The following is a 24,971-nucleotide window of genomic DNA, read 5'->3' on the forward strand; positions in this document are numbered from 1 at the left end:
ATCTTGAGAAGTCTGTAAAGACATACTGAGGTGACCTGTTATTGATGCTGCTGGTTATCTTCAGTACATTTTATATCTCTACTTATCTATAATTATGCATTGTATGAGGTTTTGTATTAACTTCAGTTGCATAACTATTTATATTAATATATCAATCATCAGGTCTAATTTTAATTAAGTTGTTTATATAAAGCTGCATTCATTGCTTATCTTAACAGTTAATACCTAATAGTTTTTACCAGCCAACCAGGAGCCATATCAGCCCTCTGAGTGAAAAAGCAACTTTCCATTCAATGCTTGCCTTTTCCAAATAACTGCGGCCACTGTTTCAGTCAATTCATTCATTTAAAAACAGTGCTTAATTAACACTAGAGTTTTAACTGTGCACTTTCAGGGAAACACATCTTGTTCAGTTAATTTTTAAATGTTCTGTCTTAATTTAAACTCTTTTAACAGCACCAATGTGAAAAGTGGCCCTGCACTCACGTGAACTGCCTGTTAGGGATCTGGGGATATTAATTAAGAAATCAAAAACAGTGCTACTCAGAACTACTAACCCAAAAACAGGAAGGAATATCCTTTTCAGTCCGATATTTTTTCACTTTACTTCATTTATTGCTTGTGGCTGTGTGTTTGTTTACCTGTAGATCACACATCAGCTTTCCTATCTGTTGTGAATGAATTTCCGTCTATTTATGAGAAATGAGTTCAAAAGGTCCTCTTCTGCTATTTTGTCTCATTTATGAAATGCTGCAAGATGACAGAGACAAACACTGGCAATAACCTTGTGTTGATGAATGACACTTTTTTTTGGCTCAATCAGCAAGCAGATGCGCGAAGTCATTTTGCAGCCATCAAGAGCTGTCCACTGATTTGAAACAATTCAGCACCCTGGACAGCTCCTGGAGCAGTCCCTGTAAATACCCGACAGGGGGCGCAGTAATCACACTGTAACATGTGCTGGTGAAGCAGGCTGTTTGATGTGTGGCCATTTAATATGTCTTCGCTTCCTCTGCCTTGAGATGAGCGTGAGTGTGTGTGTGTGTGTGTGTGTGTGTGTGTGTGTGTGTGTGTGTGTTTTAACTTGAATATTACTACCAATATTGTTATCACGCTGCCTTTGGGCAGAATAGATACACCGGATCTCTCTGTTCAGTCTCTTTCCCCTTACGATTCCAGCTGCGCGTTGAGTACAAACTTTACGGTCAATCAAAGGGGCGAGAGAGAGAGAGAGAGAGAGAGAGAGAGAGAGAGAGCAGTACTAATCATGAGTGATGCTGTGGGTGTTAAACCTTTGGACAACATGGCATCGTACAGCGACAGACCGACGCTTTAACCGTGACAAACATGCGTGATCTGAGGTTTAATAAAAACACTGGACCCGAGTGCCGCCACGACCACATCTCTAACGGGCTGCCCGCCTGTTAACCGGCATCACCGACCTGACCCCCTCCCCACCTACCCACCCCCTCCCCCCCTCCCAGGCTCCCTCGTCTAACTGTACCGTGGCTGTGGGTGAGTGGCGGCGGACTGACGGGCTCTGCTCTGTGCTGTCTGTCTGCTGTGAGGCTCTGGACTGATGTCTCTGCCTGTCAGGAATCTAAAGTGTCTCTCGCCGGTCATGTGCCAGTGTAAGGTCATCTGCAGCAACCGGACCCTGTCTCTCATGTTCGGGTGCAAGGTAAGCCTGGGCAGCCGGATGGTTGCGGCAGCGACTCTTCTCGACATACATAATATGGACTGTTTAGTTTGCACAAATCTGTGTGCAAACAGCGAGATCCGGAAGAAATCGCGCGTTTGTGCTCGTGCCAGTTGTAGCTCCTTTGAACTGCGCTTTTCTCGTTGCACCGCCACTATAGCAATTAGTGCAGTAATCACACTCACCTACGGCTTCCTGTCTCGTCCATATGCTTTCAGGTAGCAGCTCATTCACAGAGTATCTTTTTTTTTATGCTCATAGACGGCCGATTTCCATTTACTCGGAACAGGCGACGGCGTCCTTGGCAGGCGTGTTTGTGTTTGGTGTTTCTTTACCATGAATGTTTGCTGAGATTTAATGAATGAAACGTGGATCACCATCAGCTGCCGCCTTCCAGGTCACCGTTAGTGGCTGACCATATGGTTCACCCATGCTGATTGCTTCTCATTAAGCTTTGCGTCCCAGCAAAGCAAACTGCATGGCATGCTTGTGACCTTGGGGAAATGTACTTTATTGCTCAGGGCCACTTAAATATCATTCCTCATCAGAGAAACCGTACACCGCTCGAAACCAGGCAACATGCACAGTGCCCCTGCTGTTTCCTGAAGCCTGCTGATGAATCAGAACCCAGCTGCTTATTATCAGCACAAGAAAACAGGCTATTATGTTCAGCTGTGTGATTGCTGTGATTGCAGTATGCTTTTGGTCTAAATGTTGTGTGGGAGATGCTGTTTTTTTTTTTCTTTCCAAAGTGAGAGTATGGTCATTCATTCATGCACTGATTGTCCATCACATCCCCGATGCACACTTCCCCCACCACCACCATCCCCCAGCTTCAGGTGTTCCCAGTATGGCAGCCGGCTCAGTGTTTCCCTCCACATGGCATGCTAGTCTGTTAGCTTTTCCAAGCCAAATCCGACTACACTGGTCCGCTCTGGCCAGGCATTGTCCGCACACTTGCCAAAGTGATGTGTACATGTGTACAGAGCTCCAGATAATTTGTCTGTGGATTCAGTTTGTGTTCCGCCTTGCTGCTAGAATCTGATTCACTTTCTTGCATTTTGATTAGTTCGATGTGAAATAGGTGGATGTGTTCCTCGTTTCATTAATCGTGATTATTTTTACATTTGGTCTCATAGACGAGAACAGTTTCCATGTTTGTGAGACACCGCTGGTAGAATTAATGTGGGTGTTTGCTTTCTGAGTTTCTGGAGGGGAGACCCTGCTGTGCTCAATGTTCAGTATTACTAGCACAGATAATCCCATGTGCCTCACTCCCTCCTGGCTCGTATCTTCCTCTGTTTCTCCATCTGAGACACCACACCTTCCTTGTGGGAAAACGTATTAAAATTCTCCTGCCACAGACTCAAGTTGCCTCCACAGTTATCATGGGCAGCCAGTGAAATGTAACTCCCCAGCAAACATCTATTCTGTAATAAGAGCAGAATTCAAAATGGGATTAATTTCTCAATTAAAATGGATTGTGCTTGATTTGGTACAGTAATACTGGTTTTAACAGATCTGGCTTAAAATAATAATAACAGGGTCTATCATTGCACAATGAATCCTTTTCTTTTGAAATGCGCTGATGGTGCCAAGCGTGTTCTTTCATCAGCATGTTAACCTGAGAATTCATCTAGTGTCATGATATATCCCTTCAACATGCCCACATACCTGCTCTGCACACACACACACTACATATTTCCAGCAGGTTTACTAGTCCTCAAACAGCCTGTGTCCAGTCTGTTACAGTCTCATGGTGGGTTGTTATTGGTGGGGTTTTATGTGGCCAGGTCTTTTGGGATGTTCACTATATTGCAGGGACATGCTTTTTATCGGTGTCCTATATCATGACACAATTTTTTTTAATATATTTCCAGCTTTGCCTCTTCAAGTAATGTCCTCCCCTCTCCGGGGCCGCCATGGGTTTGCTAAGCATCTACTGTATGTTGCAATTGGCGCCACGTGACTGGTCATTTTCCCAAGGTGATCTTCCAAGGTTATTTGTTTGCATAACCTTTGTTCTTAAACAAAGCCCAGCGCAGAGTCTCCCAGTCATCTTTAATTCAGGAACTTAATTAAAAGGGTCTTTATGTGGTTGGAAGCATTCAGCAGTGCTTTAATGTGCTCTTTTATGCTTAATGCTCATTGATGGCCTCACAACATTTAATCAAGACGGACTGCCTCGCTGAAGTTTGTCTTTAAGCTATGACCCAGCGCAGTGCTTATATTGAGGGCCATACAATGTAAACTAGCCAAAAGGGTAGAGATTAAATGAGGACGGAGTATTAATGTGATGAATGATTTACGACTCGGGGATCAGCGTGGCTTCATCTCAATATCAAGATCGATGATTACCTCACCCCGAGAATCGATGCTCAGACGTCCTTACTGGAAAATGGACAAGAAAACGACCTGCTGTCACTCATTACCAGCCAACCAATCAAATGATCAAGAGTAATGATGTAGAGAATATCTATCCGCAGGTGATATCAAAGCAGAGGTGGTTTGCCGTGCTGTGGTGCAATGTGCAGTCTGTGTCGCTGTGTGCGAGGCACTGGTTTTACATTTCACATCCTTACTGTAACTGTTTTTATAACCTTGCAAACATACATTTCCTCCTATGGATTTGACCTATTTAATCCTGCTGTTTGTCATCTTGCTTTATAAAGAGCAGTGAGCCTCAGCTCTGACACTAAGCTGGGAGTGTTGCAGTAACAACAATGTGCAGCAGCAGATACTTACTAATGGTCCGTTCAGGTCAAAGATTGAATCATTCGGGGTCGCCTCTACCTCACTAACTTGCTCTTCCCAGCTTATCTGCTATCAAACACTGCAGCTGGTGTTGTGTGAGCGATGGATGTGCAGGTTGCAGGAGCAAGTAGCTCACTCACGGAAGAAAAACTAGCGTTGTACAGAAGTGGCTCTTACTGTCGCTATCTGTTAAATCCATGCAAAATATAATCATACTAGCAATCAAGGCGATGTTGCTCGTAAGAGTAAACTGTGTCTGACTGATGGGATGGCACTGCAGAGCGTATGGGTTTTCTGCGAGAGTCTCGTGGCTTATTTGAAAGAACTCAAATATCCAAACTTGCCAACATAATCCTTTACAAATGTCAAAAGCACCAGAGCTGAATCTGCATATCATTGCAAGATGGGTTGCCTAGTTACATGGTGTTCCACTTAAAGCCTTGAGGTAAACACATCAGAGCCTCAGAAATGGTGCTGGGCCACTTGCATACCCAATAGAGGCCCTTTTCACTCGAACTGAACATCATAAATACTTTTAATTTATCTTGACAAAAGCATACATATATTAAAAGCTCACTCTCACTAAGCACCTGGCACAGATACGCATCATCAACCTTTGGAAATAAATTCAGCCTCAATGTGGTGCACAGACAGAATCAGTAAGTAACTCACCGTCAATGACATCAATATTCATTAATTCAAAGAGCGCATAAACTCTAAAGGTGTGCTCAGACTCAGAACTCCAGGTGAAGTCTGGATGCGGGGTGACTGCACGTAGACGCGAGTGGGTGTGTGTAGACATAAACATTTGTGAAGTGAGGTGAAATGTTTCATCTTATCTGTTTTATGAATCGGCGTCATAGATGTCACAAACTCATGCAGGCACACTCCCACACACCGCCGGCAGTTTATCCGACACCACCATGTTGGCTTCTTCCTACATCATAATCTATGTTGCTACAGGACCATCATTGAATCTGACCAAAAAAGCGACAAAGTTCACACATGCAGCAGGTGATGGTGGATGAATGCGTGACTGTGGAACTTACTGATATATTGTTGACTTAGTTCCTTTCTTTTTCCACAATTTGATTGGTCATTTGGTCGCATTGCTAACTATGATGTTTTAGAGAAACTCGAGGCAAAGTTGGCGCATACATTGCTAGTCAGCTAGCTACAACTGAGGAATTAGGCAAAAAAAGTCTCTTTTCCTTCTGTTTGAACATATCGTTTTTCTCCAACAATCTAAAAATACCACAAGAACCGTGTTGAAAATATGAATTTTTCCATTTGTTTATATTTTGGAGTGGGCTATATTATCTGTATTTAGACAAATCTCTCACTAACGCTTGAGACAACCCTCTGAATTTCTCTTTTTATTGTATGAATAGCCAATTGGAAACAAGAGCATTTTTCAAAGTGCTGTTGGCTAACAGCAGCAAAGAGAATACTGCTGCACCAAAGAGCTGTTTCAGACTGGTTTTTGCCAGGATGATCACAGGATAAAAGAATGCTGCTGCTATTATTGCTGGTTTGTTTCCAGTGAAACCATTAACCAGCCCTACAGTGCTGTGTGCTGTGCGCTAACATGGCTTCCACTTGCATGTTTGTGTGTGTGGACAGAGAGCGACTGGGGGAGGGTTAACACTACAATACCCCACTACAAGTGCAACATACATAAAAATGTATGTACTCAGCATAAAAATGGTGTGTGCATGCCTCTGTAGGCAGAGGGGGAGGGGATGATCAAGACTACTGAGCCTTGTGGGAGTGAGAGACCTGTGAAGGGGAATAAGTTGCACCTGACCTGTAAACTGCAAAATCCAAAAGCCTTTGAATTATATTTTTGAGCCAATTAAGCGTTTTAACTGTCAGTGGCACAGCTGTTTCAGTGGATTTGTAGGGGCTGTTGACAATACAATGAAAAGAAAAACTGTTCTTTTGTTACACACAAGCAAAATTAATTTGTGTTTGTTGTTTTGGGTCCGTTTTATAGTCATTATTTTTGTGAGATGAGCGTTGAGTATTTGTCATGGCTCCATTTCTTTTCATAGAAAAACCCAGCCTGGTTGAGGCCACATGGTCTGCAGTTTTCCTACGTATCATATAAATATCATTCATTTCTTGCATGACGTTTCAGTGACAGCAGGCTCCAGACAAGACAAGATGGAAACCTCCCCCCGCCCGCACTATCCTCAGCAGAAGCACTGCAGCCAAGCACCCACTATGGCACCATTTACTGTATCTATGACTCTAATCTGATTATTAAATTTGAGGATGATGCATCTGTGTGGGTCTTATCAGTGATGAATCATCCCACAGAAACAAGATTCAGAATCTCATTAATTTGGGTTAGATGAACATAAATTAACAAGCGAATATTTAAGAACGAAATGTAAGGACGACTAAATATGTGGAGTTTCTAAAACAGTGCTGAGCATGTATCCAGGGAGTTTATTTATTTTTTATGACTTTTCCTGTTTCACTGTAGTACTATCAGCCTTCTGGTGGTGAAGAAAGCCCAGCAGCACTTTAGGGATTTTATTTTTATTTTTAGAGAAAGTCTTAAGTCGGGTGGGACAGTAATGAGCTTCAAAACATGCATCACGGAAAGTATTTTTACATGTTTGATCAAAGTTTTAGTTGGACAATCTAAGTTGTGCTTCCGGGCAGAATGTGCACTTAGATTAGCTCCCTGTCGGAGACGCATGTACTGATGCAGTCGAGGTGATGCTCGATATGAAACACCTTCGCTCTGCAGCCCGGGAGGACCCTCTGCACTCAGTGACTACCTTTAACACAAATGGGCTTGTGCTGCTGTATTTGGAGCTTGATTTATCTGATGAATTCATACATACATTATAAGCTAGAGGGGTAGTCGGAGAGCGCAGGCCGAGGCCAGACGTCCACTCGTCTATGATGTGCAAATCTGCAGACTTCATTGTTATCGTTTGTTCTTGCGATGCATAAAGTTCAAACATTTCTCCTCAATTTCTCTGGTCTAGTTCATTGCAGACAATTCACATGTGGATGTGAGTAAGAGTATATTTAGTTGCATATTTGTGTATTTATGTTTCCATAGCCTCGCTTTACTTTACTGCTGCCTGTGACTGTGGATTGTGATATGGAGTGTTTCTATTGTTGGCCATGTTTGTCACTACTGAGCTTTAATACTCTGTCGGATTTATTCCTCCAAATGTCCTATCTCACAATATTAATGAACGTGAAAAATAATTTGTGATTTGCATCCCATGATTCAGATCCACGCCAGAATTTAATGGGTTCTCTCTTAGCCTATGCTACGCCTTTCCACCAAGTTTCATGAAAAATACGCCTGCTGACAAACAAACAAACAAACAGACCAAAAACACAACCTCCTTGGCGGAGGTTATCATAAATTAGGAAATACATTTCCACTCTCCTCTCTTAGTCTTAGTGTAATTTGGCGTGCACTTTACAAATTACAGTTACAGAGCCATGTTTCAGTGGTTGACGTGTTGTTCAGGTACAGTAAAAGCTTTGTGTTTGCTGTTAATTTTCAGCATTACAAAGAGATTAGAGTGACTACACCCAAAGTAAGACTTAAATTTGGGCAAAGAGGGTGAATCTAGAGCGTCTCCGTGGGGGGATGAGAAGCTCTTCTTTGTTGCAGGCCCAGCTTTTTGATTTAGGCTAGATGAAGTCTTACATTAAAACCCTTCCTGGTGCAGCTTTAAGCATTCTGCCCCATGGTAAATGTAAAGTCTGTTGTTGTTGCAGCATACATAGCTACAGGATAATAACACTTGTCAAAGTGTTGTGCTGAAACACCTTGGAGAATAGTCTGAAGTTAGCACTGGCAGAAGATGAGTGAATTTTCTACTTCTGAGGCTTACATATACATGAAAAAAAAAAACAGTTGTACTAGTAGGTGTTGGCTGGCAACAGCAGTTGTGATAATGCAAATGAGATGAAAGCTGTGTTTGGGGTTTGGCGCTTGAGACGACACTTGAGAGTGAAAATCAACTGAGAAGGCAACAATGACTGTATTTTCATGGGTTGTAGAGGAAAAGAGGGAGTTCAGATGACCATCAGAGACAAACACCACTCTCTCATCAGCGCTCCGTCAAAGTGACGATGAGCGAATGATGACGTGCAGCTAATGCGTCATTTCTTTCACATGTCTTCAGTCTGATTTTAAACATACTAGCTGAAGTGTGAGTGCTTTATATGCTAGTGAGTAAAATTTCAAATAGTTGTTTTTAAATATTGCAGCACAGTAATGACTGTATGTTATTTATGTGTACAAGTCGATGAGGTAAAGTCAAAATGCGTAAAGTTAGCTGCATAGTTGCAGAGAGCCAAGGAAAAGCAGAATGTGTGACACAGGTCAGTCAGTGCATTTAACTCTCATAGATGAGCTGCATACAGCATTTGTGGAAAAACTGCTGTCATGTATTTATTAGACAGCAAATTACTGCTTGTGTATCCTGGATTATTATTCAAATAAGATGTTTGGTTTCAGAAAATGTATTATTAGCAGATGCCCGAGCAGGAGAAATGTGGCTAGTCATCATTTAAACATCTCTTTATGATACTAATTCAAATTCCATTTAATTCCAGTACATTTTCCTGTCCAGATTTAACCTCACTGAGATGTTTTGTACTGCACGCAACTAAACTCCAGCACATAGTTAATTCTGACAGCGCTGTGAAGCGTCGCACAGACTAAGCACCCGGCATAAAATCCCTCTGAGTTCACAAGAGCAGCAACTGTTAAAATTAATCCAAACACAGAAAAAAAAAATGGATTAATCATCATTAACGAAAATGCAAATAGATGAACTTGCCAAAGCTTAAATTCTGTGACGATGCAGTGAGGATTTGCAACCTTTAAAATGATACCTGGAGAGCTCCTCATGGTTCCCGTAACACCTTACACATCAAATGCGTTTGCAGTCTGCCTTTCTTGGAAATTATATGCCTGAGAGGTGAGGTTAGCTTTCATTCCATTACCTAATGCACAGTAATTTAACAGCTTGGTCCTTGAATTACAAACTCAGATGATGGCAGATAGCATTTGACATTTGCTCTACATTCAGTTAACTCATTTAACCATTAAAGGAACAGCTTATTCAGCTACTCAGTGCTTGGTTCTTATTATAGTACAGGGGGGCCAACGACTGCAACTGCAAACTGTGGAGACTCTCCTTATTTTGACCTTTACAACAGCGTAATTCCTTGAAGATGTACTGGATTCCTTCCATGGTGATATACTGATACAATAAAGCCAGGAAAGCTCAGAGGTATTTTGTTGCAGTGGTAATTTAGTGGGCTGCTTGTACAGTTAGAAGCAGATTTTAATTGCTGCAAGCTGTTATAGACCCCCTGCGTGTGAAAAACGGGCCCCAGGAAAACAAATTTTATTGACATGATGTCCAATTGTGTTTATTAAAACAAATAATATCAATTATTATGTTGGTTTTAGGCGTATTAATCCAGCTCTGTGTTAATCATATAGTGGGCATGGGAGAGCTTGGTATATATTACAAGAATGACTAAAGAAAACAACAACAAAGCTGTATAAACCATGTACACTTCGCACCTTTTAAGTGTCTATTTAAAATAGTGCCGGCTTATCTCCATGTACCACTGATCATTCATTTGTATATAAAACATTAATACACTTACTGCCTTTAACTACTTTGAGGGTCTCATGAGGCCTAATTTTGACAGATGAAAGTATATGATGAAAACAGGAAAATTAGACTGTTTCCCATGCACAAGGCCACTTTCACTACCTTGAACTAAACATAGAACAATATCATCAAAAAAGGCACTTATCAACAAAATGTATACTTGTAGTACAGTTAAATACCATAGCTCAGGCGCTACTACTCGATGATGCAATATCAAGTGCATAGCTCTTAGAGAAATAGTACAAATGAGCAATTTCAGGCCCTTCTATACCCGTTATCCATGTAATCCATGATTTTTACACAGTATATTTAATTAATCCTTTTGTTTTTTCAAGGCATCAAAGGAACTGGCGATGCTGCGAAGGCCATGTGGCACGAGCGTAACCATTTGGTTACCAAGACACTCTAATTAACCCTTTTCAGAGTTACATTTTGACGAGATTGTAGCATGCGTGTTAGACTCAAATGTGGGTAAAATGTGGAAAGTGTGATTTGTGTAGCTTATGTGTAAAAGGGTATGGACTGGGAAATCAGGGGCTGATATCTGGAACACCAGGTGAATGCAATGATGAGTGACTAGCTGGACCACTAACGAACCCATTACCTAAGTGCCTCTTTATTGACTGATCAGAATTGGCCTGTCAGTGATGTTGGCGCTGCAATTCATGTTTGAAACATGTCCCTTTAACTTCACACGAATCCATACTGTTTGCATTTGACAGCATTCAGCTGCTCATACCAAACTGCGATTCAAGAGCAGCTTTTTAGTGAAGATACCGCCCACAGATAAATGCATCTTGAGCGCAACAATCATGCACCTCACTGGTCAGAGGAAATGCACCAACGCCCCCGTCCAGAAGGACACGTTGTAACCTATCTTGAGCGTTAAGTGTCACATCCCCCACCAGCGGGACAGAAGGCAACATGGCAGCAAGAATGTTGGTCATGTGGGAAAGGGGGGAGGACGAGGAAACCAAAGGGCCCACTGTGAACTGTGTAATTCACTAATCGTTCCGAGTTTAAAGTTTTGTGCTCTTTAACACAATCTTACTCTGTAGAGTTACTCATATAGAGAAGATTGAGCTTAGTAAATTAAACAGGAGCTGCTCGGTTTTATGCGACGTGTACATACTGTGTATAGGAAGTTGGTGGTGTACAGTTACATAACATGTAATCTGGGTTTACATTTATGTAGCAATGCCCACCTCTGCAGCACTTAATAAAGAAAAATCAATTGTTTCCTGCTTATCAACATGTAATTATGGAACAGTGCTATCAACAACTATTCATTTTCTCTCAGGTCCACCCACATGCTGCTGTTTTCTGCTTCCCTTTATTGACAGCCTCACCTTTTTCATTTTTACCCATCCCCCTCACTTTCTCCTTTATCTTCATCTCTGTTTCACTCCCTCTCTTTCTTGCTGTCTCAGTGTAATGTGATCCAGGACCGATGCTGGCAGCCCCAACTGTGGCACTGCAATCTCTGCTCTGCTCTGGTTGCTAGGCAGCCCATCTGAGACGGGGCTCGGTGATGCACCTCCCTCTCCGTCTGCCTCCAAAAAAAAAAAAAAGAGAAAAAAAAAGAGAAAGGGGAGAGTGGCGGAGCCGGCCATCAGGCCATCAGCCAAAATTCAGAAGATCCCTCAAACATTTCTCTGTGTTTAGAACAGGCTTCTTCACATCTGCAGTGCAGCAGAGCATATTGCGAGCCTTTGGGGGCTTTGGGGGGGGAGTACGGATTTGAAGCGAAAACACAAGCACCACTAACCCACAGGACAGTGTGGCAGATCTCCACAACGATGCTGCCCACCTTCTGATGTGTTTGTGATGGAAAATGCTGTGTGCAGATTTTGTGTCATCACGCCTAGAATGAAACCTACCGTGTGTGGCTAACGCAGTGGGCTGCTGGCACGCTGCCCAGGTGTGGGATATCGGTAGGGGAGTAAGGTTACTAGGAAGAAGCTGCATGATCTGCTACTGTAGAGCCATTATGAGTCATGGCTCTGGTTGCTCCAAGTGGTTGTGGAGGACGATCGCGTTGCTCAACACACAATGGCAATATTTGGAGGCCTCCTGTGATGTCTCCACTTTGCACTTGTAGGCGTCACACATGTTATGTGATATGTGAGATTTGCGTATGGATTGTCCATTTGGCTAAAGATGCCCCCGTGATGGGAGGACTGCTCTGTGTCCTTGGTGAAGGGGTGTTATTTACACCATAATGTTTAAAGGAGATGAGGAGATGAAAGGTTATAAAAATGAGGCTGACAGTCAATTCTGTTTGTAACTTAAACATCATCAACCTCTAAAAAACACTCATACATGAAACCTATTGGGACTAACAGCCTCACCTGCATCTGTGTGTGTGTGTGTCTGCAGAAGTACAGGTACCAGGATGAGGAGACGCCCCCCTTGGAGCACAGTCCAGCACATCTGGCTCCAGGGAAAAGTGCCGAGATGCTTCATATGAGTGACAAGAACCTTGCTGCCATGGAGGCCATACATGGCTACACACCACACACACATATCTCTCCTGTCAAGGTAAGACACACACTCTCACACACACTTAATTTATGTACATTGTTGAGTTGATCAGGACTGTTACGAAAGCACAAAACAACGTCAGCACTCATCCTCATCATTCCTCGACCAGCAGGTCACACTTACATCTTCACCACAGGAGTGTGTGTGTGTGAGACATCGGTAACATCTTTTTGACCAAATATTGAAATAAATTGTGAGCCACTCTGCATTCTAATTAGATTAATCAGAGATATTTCACATTTTTGCTGCAGATCAGAAACACTTGTACAATTACACTAAATGTAGCAACAGTAGAAGTGGATAACTGTATTGATTGGATAAGTAAGGGTGCTAATGTTTCAAATCAAAGTGATGTGTTACTAGGTTGTTAATACAAATACTAGGTCTGAACTCCAGAGTTCAATCACCAGACAGATTTGTAGTCATGTTAATTTGGTTTCCCTCATTGTAATTTGCTGCACTCAGAGACACAACACCCTCTAAGCTTGTTACATTTAGTTTCATTCACACACAAGTGGTTTCATTATCTATTATAACTTTGCACTTGAAATGATGAGCTGTCTGCTTTTGAAATTCTAATTCTTCTACATAAATACTTTGATGGGAACATAATGCTTTTATGAGGAGATTCGGCCCATGGCACCTTTAAGTGTCAGCTTCATGCCTGTGTGAACATGCATATTGGATAATTTGATATGGAAGCTTAACAGCATGGAAATCAAAGTGCAAGTGGACACAAGATATACTGAGTAACGTGATCACCTGAACCAGTTCAGGATGTGGTCAGAGATCAATTGATCCTAATAGGTTTTAACGTGTAATAGCAGCGATGATTCCAGTTGAAATAAAATCTCTCATTGTTTTGTAGAGGAAGAATTTTAACAGCAAACAGCAGGAACAGATGCATGTAGTATGTGTTTGTTTATAAAGAGATTCACTCACAGTGGAAAGAGTAATCCAGACACATGTGGGCACTAATGTAAGCTGTGCAGACACTCAGCTGCTTCTTTACAGTATTTAAGATGCATGTCTTACAAATGCAAAATCGAACGCAGAGACACAAACCTCTGTGAGACACTGATGCAGGCAACACAGAACTCCGGGTCACACAGTCAAAAGATACGGCTGACATCAGTGGGAATATGAGCAGAGTCACATTGCTTGGAGTGCATTAATGAATACATACTGTAGCTACAAACGCAAGCAGGTGTAAGCCATAATGCATACTCAATAACAATCCATCTCATATGCCCACACATGTAATTTAACAGCCTCGCTGGCTATTAAGACTTAAGAGTTCCTGTATTTATTTGCTTTGAGGGGGAAAGTGTTTCTCTATTTCCCTCATGGGAGTACACTGAAGCCCCCGAGGAGCAAATATGTCCATTAAAAGGCTCTGTTTTAATAAGCACAGAGGAGAGGCTGAGTTATTGGTGCTTTACCGCTGCTATTTAAAACATACAGGGCCTGTTCAGGTTGAGCTGGCCGTGTAGATTTGTGTGAGAACGATGTTCAGTTCAGGAACAGTGTCAAATGAAAAAGCAGCGGTGAAATCCAGAAGTGCACAAAACACTTCAGGACACAAAAGTTTTATGTGTAACAATCTGACTCTGTCACTTTATAAATAATCCATGATGATCCATAATGAATCCAGCTGCCTGTGGCTGGAGGAGGTCGACAGCAGAAAGGTGGCACATGTCAGTCTCTGTTGAACCAGATTTGTGGGATATTTTAGGGGTGATGTACTGTAACAGTTAGGAAACTGAACTAAAACAGCATTTTTCATCATTTAATTTATTTTTACACAGACATCATGATAAAATACTAATAAAACAAAGCAAAAACATGAAATTGTTTGCTTTTGCAAAGGGTAGGCGTGCCATCCGTTTCTGACCTTTCTTGCTAGTATGATTAATTCCCTTTGTGCCGCTGGAGTTTGTCATCCAACACATGCCAAGGGATCAGTAATTATTCACAGCTGATGGATGCATGATTTATTACGGTGACGGGGAAGGAGACTTGCTCCTTTCCCTAAAATCCGCCATTATGAGGTAATTTAAGTCTGTTTAAAAGAATATTTAAAATATGATGTGTGCCCTCCAGTGTTTCAGCTCCATTACGTGACTCATTCAGTCATTTCTCAGACACTTGGTGGTATTAGAAAGTCTGTCTGCCAGTATTTCTGTGAAGTAACCTACAGGAAATATAATTTTATGATAATTAATAATTACATTGTCAGTAAGAAGGTTAGTATCTGTAATAAGTCTCCAGATAAAGTATCAAAAAATTATCACGCCACCCCTTTAAACAGGGAAAAACAATGATCATGTGTTTATAGTCTATTGTAGTTTATGCAAAGTTACTGTCAATCCCACATAAACTGCCCTGCTGCCATAAATACTCACAATACAATGTGTATTAATCCGCAACTGAAAATAGTCCCCAACAAATGCACCATTCATGCCATTGACAGTTTTGGTCTTTTCACTGGATTTGTTGTCTTAAACTGAGTATTTAATTTTAAGGGTGTGATATTTAGACTGACCTGCAGTGTCAATAATAAAAGAGTGGGCAGTCTGCACTTCCGCATCAAAATTTGTCAGTAGGAGGCAAAACGCTTCAGTCAAGGACGTTCACTAAGCATCAAAAATAGATTTCTTAATATGCGCAGGATGCAAGTTCCCTTGCAGGATGTTAATGTCCGTGCACAGTCAAAACATTTTGCTGGCTGTACTACACGTCTTTGTTGTCCTTAAGAGTCTGGACCATCACTGTCTTGCTTCGTGCATTTCATTCAAATCAGTGCATTTTACTGCTGGATGGTGTCTTTGTACAAGCGAAGGAGAGACCAGAATCATCACGACAAGGTAGCCAAGCTGAAGAGGTTGCAACACAACCGTTTGACTGCTCATCAGTCAGTGGTGTTTGCATAACATGACTTTATACCCTTAATTAGCTCAGTATTATTCATGTGTTTTTCGAGCATGCTTGTCTCAGGCCTCGGAGCTTTCTTAAATCTTAATGTTGCTTCACCCACCTATCAGCAATAGGTTGCATTAAAAATGAATGAAGTGTTGTGCGAGCTGAGAGTGTTTCTGTGTCCTGTACTTGATGCAGGTTTTCCACGTGCCTGAATATAAATCAGTCCTTTGCTCGACTATTTTGTTAATTGCAGTAATTAATTACAGAATCTGCTCCAATAATATCCACATTCTATTTGACTGACTGTTTGGGAGGATGTTTCCTGTTTTTACAAACAATGTGGGAACGCACCTCGCAGGCTATAACACTCCGAATGCATAATCTGCTCTATTTCTTCATCATTTTATCTTTGTTGCATGCCATATTATCTCTTTGGCAGGCACGCTGTGTAACTAGCTTGAGTGCTAGCATCTAAAGCACTCCATTCATTCACAAAGCGATAAATGTGACACAGAGAAACACCAAACACAAACTACACTTGAACATCTTTGACAGTGACAGATCTAAGATCTATACGGTCGTTTCCTCGCTACTTTGGTTTCTTCACACCACAAAAGCACTTCTGTCTGCAGGAGAGTGTGGTTTATAACGAAGCTACAAAAACCTTTTCTCAGCATAGCTGCTCCAGGTAATACTTTTGTGCAAAAATACACCTAAATCATAAAGTCCCAACCCTCCTAACACAGACTATTTCCTCCATTTACAGAAATTGAGTTCTGGTGCTCAGTAGGTTTGCAGACAATAATAAATGAAAACTTTAAAGTGAGATAAAAAAAAAAAAAAAAACTCATTCACAGGCAACACGTAAAACGATGGGAAAAAGTAACTGAAATGAAAACTACAGTGTTAGGACCCAGCCTGGGGGAAACCCTGGCGCAACATGAAAAATGAGACTCCCTTCTTTCCCAGCTCCCAAATACCACCGGCAACAAAGAATTTGTAGCCGTTTAAAGGTTTGTTTAAAATACATTTCACACAGAAACATGTCGACTGGCTGGAAGTGGAGCTGGGAGAAACCGTCGTCTGAAAGCTTGGAGGCTGGAACCAATCAGTTCCCTGTAACAGCCTCCACACTCACACAGTCAATCATTCACTTGGTTAATCAGCCAAAGCTCACCTGCAGCCCGTCACAGCAGAGACAGAGAGACAGAGCCTCACACAGAAGACATTAAAGCACATACGTGCATACAGAGAAAATGTTCCTATGACATCGAAGTTGCAACAACAGCAACAAAAACTATTTTATTAAGACACCTACACTCCAGCAAAACTCCATCTTGAGGATATTTTTTTCTTATCACATGAAAGGGAGCATGTTGATGTTGTTCGCTGTGTTTTGGGAACCAGGATTGGCCCGATTTCTATTTCTGGAATACTGCCATTATTTATGAAGTCTTGTGTTTCTCTTCAGGGAGAACTGAATGCACTATGAAGTATAAAGGTCTGGGCTCACTCAGTTCAAAGTGAATTGTTTGCATCATTTCATGTCAGTGGTCTGCATCCTTGAACAGTTATAAAAGATATTCTTATGAGACCAGCTCAATCCGAGGCTGCCTGATGGCTGTGGACAAACACGGTTGGAGCCATTTTGCTTTTTCACTGTGTATTCTGCTCGATTCTGATATGTCAGGAGGGTCGTGCAAGTATTAACATTTCATGCCTGATGAGTTATAATTACATAAGTGTAATACATTATTAAATCTGAGGTAATTACATCATAATGTTCACGATGACAAGATAACGAGGGTTGTTTTTTTGTTGCTTGCTGTTGACGATGATGATGTTGATGGCTTTGGTTTATCTGCACCTTGTGTCACCCCTCGCACCAGAATTGCTTCCTCACTCAGTGTAATGGCGTCCTCACGGTGGCTCAGTCTTGACATTTTTTTTTTGGTTTGGTGGCCCCGTTCATTACTGTGTGACATGGTGAGTAACTTCAGTGGATACCCTCGCCTGCATCAATCCCATTTTACGCGTGCTTTACTTTCACATCTCTTATTAGCTGTATGCTTGTCCTCCCCTCATTCCCCTACCTTCCTCTTCTGGTTGCTGGCAGCAAAAGGGTCAAAGACTTGTAAGCACAAGGTTGCCTGAGTTAACTTATTCACCTGCAAGGAAAGTGTTGATGGTGGTAATTAGTGTTAGTTAAATGCCATACTCTGCTATTGTAACAGCTATTGCTGATGTGCCAGCGAGCAAAAGTCCAAAATGTCTCCAGTGGAGTCATTAATAGAGGGGCATGTCTATATTAAGAAAGACAGGTGCACAGGTAGTATCTGTAAACATCAGGATCAGCATGAATCACCACCAAGGTAGTTCTACTTGGATCAGCAAATACAGCTGTCCCAACATTCATACTTTCATGACTTGCTTTGCTGCAATATAAAACTTCTCCAGCGGGAGGGAAAGTGTCTCCTGACATGTGAAAATGCTGCACTGCTGCTGTTTGTAAAATTCATAGGCACAGGGTACATTGTTTAGCTTCAGCGGTGCAGGGTAGAATCCATCCTGCTATAACAGATGTAACGATGCCACTGTTCTTCATTGGTTAACCGATTCTGAATAAGCTCTTCATCAGTCAGCTATCAATGAGTCGTTTGGGGGGAAACCAGCTGCTGTATCATGAAGCACACGTTGTGTATTTTCTGTTTGATTGTCTTGTTGTTTAAACTTAACAGAATCAGAATCGGCCTTATTTGCCAAGCATGTGTACACAGGAATGGCTCGGGGTTTATACTGCTCTCAATGTACTAAACAAACAAGCACAAGGGCAACAAATACTGAAGATATAGAGGTAAAGATTAGTAGAGCACAAAGAATGATCAATAATGTATATAATTAGGTGAAAAGGGGTGAATGTGTATAAAAACTACCAATGAACAAGAACATAAATGAAAATCCAGTATTCTAATTTGCAAACACTATGAATAGTGCAAAGTAAATTTATGGTGTACTATGTAACAGTCAGTGCAGAACATCATCTGATTAATTAATGCAGGCAAGTGACTCATTCACATAATTACTGTGGAACAGTTTTAGTGGTTTTAATATCTTGAAATTCATGTGTCTGATCTGAAGACTGATATATGCTGTAAAAATGGATGTAGATGCAGTCAGTGTTCGTGGTTTGCCTTGGGAGCCCTGTTTATAACAGATTCTATGCAACACTGTACTACAACACCAAAAGTTCATGTATCATATTCAAAGCATATAGTATGACCTCATTATAGGTGTTCTTATGGATATACCTCAGTATTAATATTCATAGGTGACGATCTTGGTCCGTGTATCAGTCCTGGTAACCTGGTTTTGGTGGCCTCTGGTGTAAATGGGTGTCAGAGGTGAACTTGTCAGCATCCCCTCTGATATAATAAATGAAAAACCAAAACTAAACAACAAAACAAACCCACTGTTCTTCCCCTGTACCCATCCGCATGCCCTGCACAATTACCCTTTCCCTTCTGTTGTTTTGCAGCCTGTGTTGATGTCTACGGGCCACACTCCAATGTACACCTCTGCTGTTTCCACACTGGTAAGAGCACAGCGATCGGCACCGCTCCGTCACCCTGAAAGTTACCAGTATCATCATCGGTCATCATCATCATCAGTCTGATATTGTGTCTTTATTTCCTGTCTTTGCTGGATACGTTGTCACTCAAAGTTTGGCTGCCCAGACAGATGGCTGCTCATTCAACGCTATTTTATCTGTACTGCCAGAGTACGAGGTCATCTGTTTTCTGATGATATCTGTGTGTTCATACTCATTGTCATTCAAATCTCCTTTGTCTGACAGATTTGTTCCGCTCGTACTCAGTGACTATTTTGGGGCCTGAATTCACATGACTGGAACTGAAAACTTTTTAAATGCTGTGTTTCCATCACACTATGCTGTAGTATTCCTGCATTATATTCTATATTTCTATCCCTGCATTCTTGCACCAAAGCTGCTATGTAGTGAACATATCAGAAGATATGGATCAGGGATTCCTCTAGAATCAGTTTATCAGACAACATTTTATACACATGCACAAAAACCTACCCTGAAAAATGTAAATTAATGGAAAAGTATGATGCTAATCCTAATGTGTGTCACTGTTAAAGCTTCAGAGGCATGTGGAAGATGTCATCCAGCACGAGGATGGATAGACAGATATATGTAATCATTTTGCAGGACAGAGTGGAACCTGTAGGTGTCAGTGTTACACTGTGCAGAGAGACTTCCATAACCTTGAAAAGATGGCTTTGTTGCTTTCTCTACAAAGCATTTTTTATGATCAGACAGTTTGCATTAGCCTCGTGAGCCATGAATTGCTCAAAAGATTTTGTCTGTCTTGCAAATTAGAAAGTGGCAGAGGAACTCCCTTCAACCTAAAGCAAAACAACGAGCAAAGTGACCAACAAAGTGGCAAATCAGTGCAAAAAGTAGTTAGAAATGTATTTGAAAAGGATGATAAAATCTGGCTTTCAGTCCCTCTGCCTCTGTTGAACAAGCTCGATGCCAAAAAATGGGATAATCTGCCCATCTTTTTTTTACATATACTCAATTGAAAACAGTACAAACACAATACATTTAAAGCTTTGCCTCATTAGCTCTATTGATTTTTGTACATATATGCTTATTTTTAATTTTATATCAACAACACATCTCAAACAAATTGGGACAGGAGCAACTAAAGACTGAGAAAGTTGTGGAATGCTCCAAAAACACCTGTTTGGAACATTCCACAGGTAATCAGGTTGATTGGTAACAGGTGATAGGATCATGACTGGTATGAAAGGGGCATCCTGGAAAGGCTCAGTCGTTCACAAGCGAGGACGGAGAGAGGATCACCACTTTGTGAACGCATGAATGTGTAAAGGATGTTACTGCATGAGCTCAGGAACACACAGTTCATTCAAAAATGACTGCACTCTGTTTTTATTTATGTTTTATCGGGGTTGAAGTTACTCTTGTAACTATACATAATTTCTTGCCTTTGTCTGCTTGCCCTGACCTTGAACACATCCTGTCTAATAGGACCAGCTTATAATTAAACCGTTTCACGTATGGGACGTCCTGCACCCTTCAGCACAAAGTCATCAGCGAGAGAAATGTGTTTGTACCCCTCACACATTTACAGAAGTACTTCATACGGACTGCATATGCATGCATTCAATTTTCTACTCTGGTTGGGTAAAGTATGCACTGTCTCCATGATGCATTGCAGTAACGCCTCTGTGTGTGGATGCCTTTGTAGCTGGTGTAGTGCCTGTGTGGTCGTCATTGATGCGTAGGTGGTGTCGTCAGTCTGTCTCTTTATTGCTTTAATGGTGTGGGGTTTGCCAGTACCACTCCAGGCTCCATTGATTTATGGGTAGGATTGTCTATGGAAGCACTGCAATGGTTTAGCAAAGTAAGAGGAGGTCTTTGGGTTATGTACATGATTTAGCAAAGAGGTGCTTTAGCTTCAAATGACATCTTTTTTTTAACTGAGGGCATAATGTAATTAGAATTTTTTTTTTTTTCACACTGCACAGAACTTCTGATATTGATCTGTGCTCATATTAATGAATCTTGCTACCTCTTCCTCTCTATATGACTCCATAAGTCTGCTGTACCATGCCCTCCTCTCTATTATGGGTCTTCATAAATTGCTATGACATCATGCATGTAGGGTTGGGTGATGTACTTTATACCATGTGTCTACCGGTGGGGATTTGAATACTGTTTCCACCATAGGAGCTATCCCTTAGTGTCTCTACCAGGTATTTGAAGCAGGCTGTATAGCAAATCAGGGCTGGAATCATGTTGTGATCTCATGATTCTCACATGATCTTGCGAATCCGACCGCCTTGCAAGGTAACAGGATTTAGGCAGCAGGAGTGTCACTACTGGATCCATGCATCCTGCCTGATTCTGCACATGTGCGTAGGTCAGATCCTAAAAACAGAAAGAAAGTTAGTTTTGTTGTTTTCAGTCTTTGATGATTTCAGTTTCTTTTCAGGGTGTGAGACAGCTTTTTTTTTTTGTTTGTATGGAAAATCCAAATGAAAGAAGAAAACAGTGAAATGATAAACGTATGGCACGATATGGTTATTGTAAACCATTTTTTAATTGAATTTATAGAACGATTACTGTATCATGATATATACCCTGACTGTGATGTTATCTTCTATCTAAGAGCAAACACAAGAGCCAAATGTTTTTATATTACACACGGTACACAATATATGTAGCGCACACAGACCTCTGTACAAGGTGGCAAATCCATTATTTGCTCTCTTATCCAAGAATAATAGGGTTAAGAAAAGGGTTGTTGTAAGGGCTGTTTTGGAAAACTAAGGCTAAACTGATGAGCATAAAGTCTTCATGCTTCAGTGTTGCAGAAAGGATATTTCCCTGCCTTTTCACCGAATCCCATAGGCATCTAGTTATCGAGCTAAACTTGGCTGAATTCAGCATTCAAGCCTCACATGCAGACATAAAAGAAGGCATCCCCGAGTGTGTGCGTGTGCGTGAGTCTGAGGAAGCTGTAAAAATACCACAATTACCCCAAAAACCATCTATGTCTTTAAAATTCCATTCATTCTCTGTATTTTGGATGAGGTTCACTTACACATTAACTCCCCTCAAGGCAGCGCTTTGACTTTACTCCCTGACATATATTAGCCTCAAAAATAATCTGAAGGAAGCTGTTTTGTTTTTTACAATGACGGTAGATTTGCCTTAACAGATTAGAGTTTTTGAGCCGAAAATGTTACACAACAACTTCTGCCATTTATCCTTCACCTGACAAACAGGGAGTGAGTGCTTACTGAAGACCCCCACCGCCCAGTTTATGTTACACTCTGTCTCCTCTAATGAAAACGGATGCCTATCACTTTCTCTCCTCCTCTCACCACAGACTTGCTCCTGTAGATAATACGTATCACACAAATCCTCTTTAAACAAAAACAGCCAACTCCTCTAAGATGTGTCTGAAAAAAACAAAAAGAACATTTTTAGTGTAAGGATTCAATTACTGTTTTCTGTTCTGTTTCCACAAGAGCTGTCTATTATACCCTCCCCTTTCTGCTCTGCACTCTTGTCTGGTCGGTATCTGGTTTCTATCTTCATTTTCTCCGTCCTCCTTACTTTTCTTTAATAAATGTTTAAATATGTCCCTGCAGCTTCGGTGTAATTACAGTGCAGCAGCAGCTCAGGTCCATTGGGAAGAAGAGGGGGGAGAGAGAGGTGGGGGGGGGGGGGGGGGGGGGGGGGGGGGGGAATATTGCATGCAAAAAGAGGAGGAGAGAGCTGTTCACGCTGAGCAGCAGAGGAAGACAGATAGAGAGGGCCTTGCAATAGGAAGGGTGAGAAAATTAGATAGGTAGACTGAAGAATTTTATTTAACAAAATGAGAACATCAGCTGACAGCTTGTCCTTCAGCGTGTCCTTACATAAGTCTGTTCGGTTTGCATGCCTCTGTGTGTGTGTGAGTGTGAGTGTGTGTACATTACGCTTGTCAATTCATCTGTCTTTCAGAGAGAGAGATGGAGATTTAAAATCAAATTTGACTCTTTTTCTGACAGGCGGTTGTGTGCTTCTATAAGGCTACATTGACCATTAAATTATTTATTTGAGGACAAATAATATATGGCAAGTCAATGTGTAATTTCCTTTGCAAACATACCATCTGATCTCCACCGTCTTTCAAGTGTCCTGCTGTCCATGATTCTCAGTTCGCTGGCAGCAGAAGGGCTGTGAGGCTTGAGCAGCACTGTAATGAGAGAGTGTATGAAGGTTTTAGATAAATATTCCCTCAAAATGTTTCATGATGGGATGAGGAATGTTTTGATATAAACAACAGTGAAATGCTGTAATTTGCCTCTTTTTTTTTTTTTTTTTTTTTTTAAATGCTGTAGCATAAAAACAGAACAAGAAAAACGCCTAAAAAGATCTGATCAAGCTCCATTCTCCCACCCTCGCTGCTACTGCTGCGTTTTGTTTTCACCATCCTGACTCACTGCCTGTAGAACTGGGGCTTACAGGCCTCCAGCCCCGTCTCAGTTTCCCGTGCTCCCTTGGACGAGTCAGGCCAGTTTGAGCTGCTTGTCCTTCGAAGTTCAGCCAAAGTATAATTCCTCCCCCTCTCACATCACCAGCATCGACATTATACAGAGAGACAGCTAAGTAATTGCCATCAAACTTTCCTGCTCGCTCCTCTTTCCCCGAGCAGCGGGGATGGGAGGGGTACAGTACAGTAGCAGCAGAAAATATGAACTGCATTCTCACCGAGCACAGACCAGTAGCAGGGAGGCACCGCTATCGCAGTCCACTTGACGAAGAGTGGAAGGATCTGTAAATGCTCACTTTCACTCTGGATGTGCGATTTCTGCAGGCAGGACGGCTCCGTCTCGGATAATAACGAGCCTCATCAGTGATGACTAATTTTTATAACCCGAGCCTTGGTTTGGAGGATTGTTCTGGGCTTCCTCAAATGAAGTCTCCAGCGCCCGACACAGCAAGAGGAAGACACTAATTGGGCTCTCTTTGTAATTTTGGATTCATAATTGTCCAAAAGGTGTATCCTGTGTCTAAAGCGTGCTATCTTTGGTATTGTGCTTTATTTAGATTGAGTGGGAAGCAAAGCTGAAAGACCATGTGTTGTTAAAATAGATATCTTTTAATTGAGGCAATCTGGACACTCTGGGGTTTTGGATCATCTGTTATGGCAGGGCCTACACCTAATGGCTCACTTTGCAATAATGCTTTCGCGGTATCGTTGAAAGGGGACACTTCTGGAGCGTGCTCTATGTCTTGCAGACGCACACTTGGTGGGTGTGTATGTTGTTTTGGGAGGTGAGCAGGGTCCGCTCCCAGTACCAACCGTGATTTATATTTCGGCTCTGAAGCAGAATGTTCATGTCCGTGTGGTACGCCAAAAAGATGGGCTGCCGGTTCCTGAACAATGTACGGAAAGCCAAGAAATATCGACACCATAAGATGGTAGGCATGCTTTTTACATGTTTACTCTGTTTTACTGTGACTGTACCTCAATATATTTGAGAAATCCTAATGAAAATGTCATTGTGCTTAGTGGCTTAGGAGTATGTTTATGTTGCCGTAATGGTACCAAGGCTTTGTTTATTTGCACAGATAGAAAACTCAGGTCAAGGCTATGGCCGCGCTCGAGGCCCGTGATATATATATTTTGATCACAGTGAGCCCGAGTAATTGAATCTGCTACTAATCAAATCCTGCTGGGGCTGTGTTTTTGTGCGTGTGTGCATGTGTGTGTGTGTGTGTGTGTGTGTGTGTGTGTGTGTGCAGAAATAGGTGTTTGTGAGTGCTC

At 41.7% G+C, this 24,971-nt stretch overlaps 1 protein-coding gene across 10 annotated transcripts in view; it reads left to right on the top strand.

Moving 5' to 3' along the window:
* dlg4a (discs, large homolog 4a (Drosophila)) overlaps positions 1–24,971 on the top strand; it is a 63,387-nt gene that overhangs the window by 20,468 nt on the left and 17,948 nt on the right. For 3 of the 10 annotated variants that reach the window (XM_076750745.1, XM_076750746.1, XM_076750744.1), the window contains exons 2-3: positions 12,511–12,672; positions 19,133–19,189. In XM_076750745.1, coding sequence (XP_076606860.1) covers positions 12,511–12,672; positions 19,133–19,189 — 219 coding nt within the window. Of the gene's footprint in view, positions 1–1,251; positions 1,682–12,510; positions 12,673–19,132; positions 19,190–24,971 lie in introns of those variants that run through there. The other 7 variants (XM_076750741.1, XM_076750743.1, XM_076750739.1 and 4 more) reach the window with 7 other exon arrangements.

This window comes from Chaetodon auriga, chromosome 15 (assembly GCF_051107435.1).
Source record: "Chaetodon auriga isolate fChaAug3 chromosome 15, fChaAug3.hap1, whole genome shotgun sequence".
In the NCBI taxonomy this organism is placed as follows: domain Eukaryota; kingdom Metazoa; phylum Chordata; class Actinopteri; order Chaetodontiformes; family Chaetodontidae; genus Chaetodon; species Chaetodon auriga.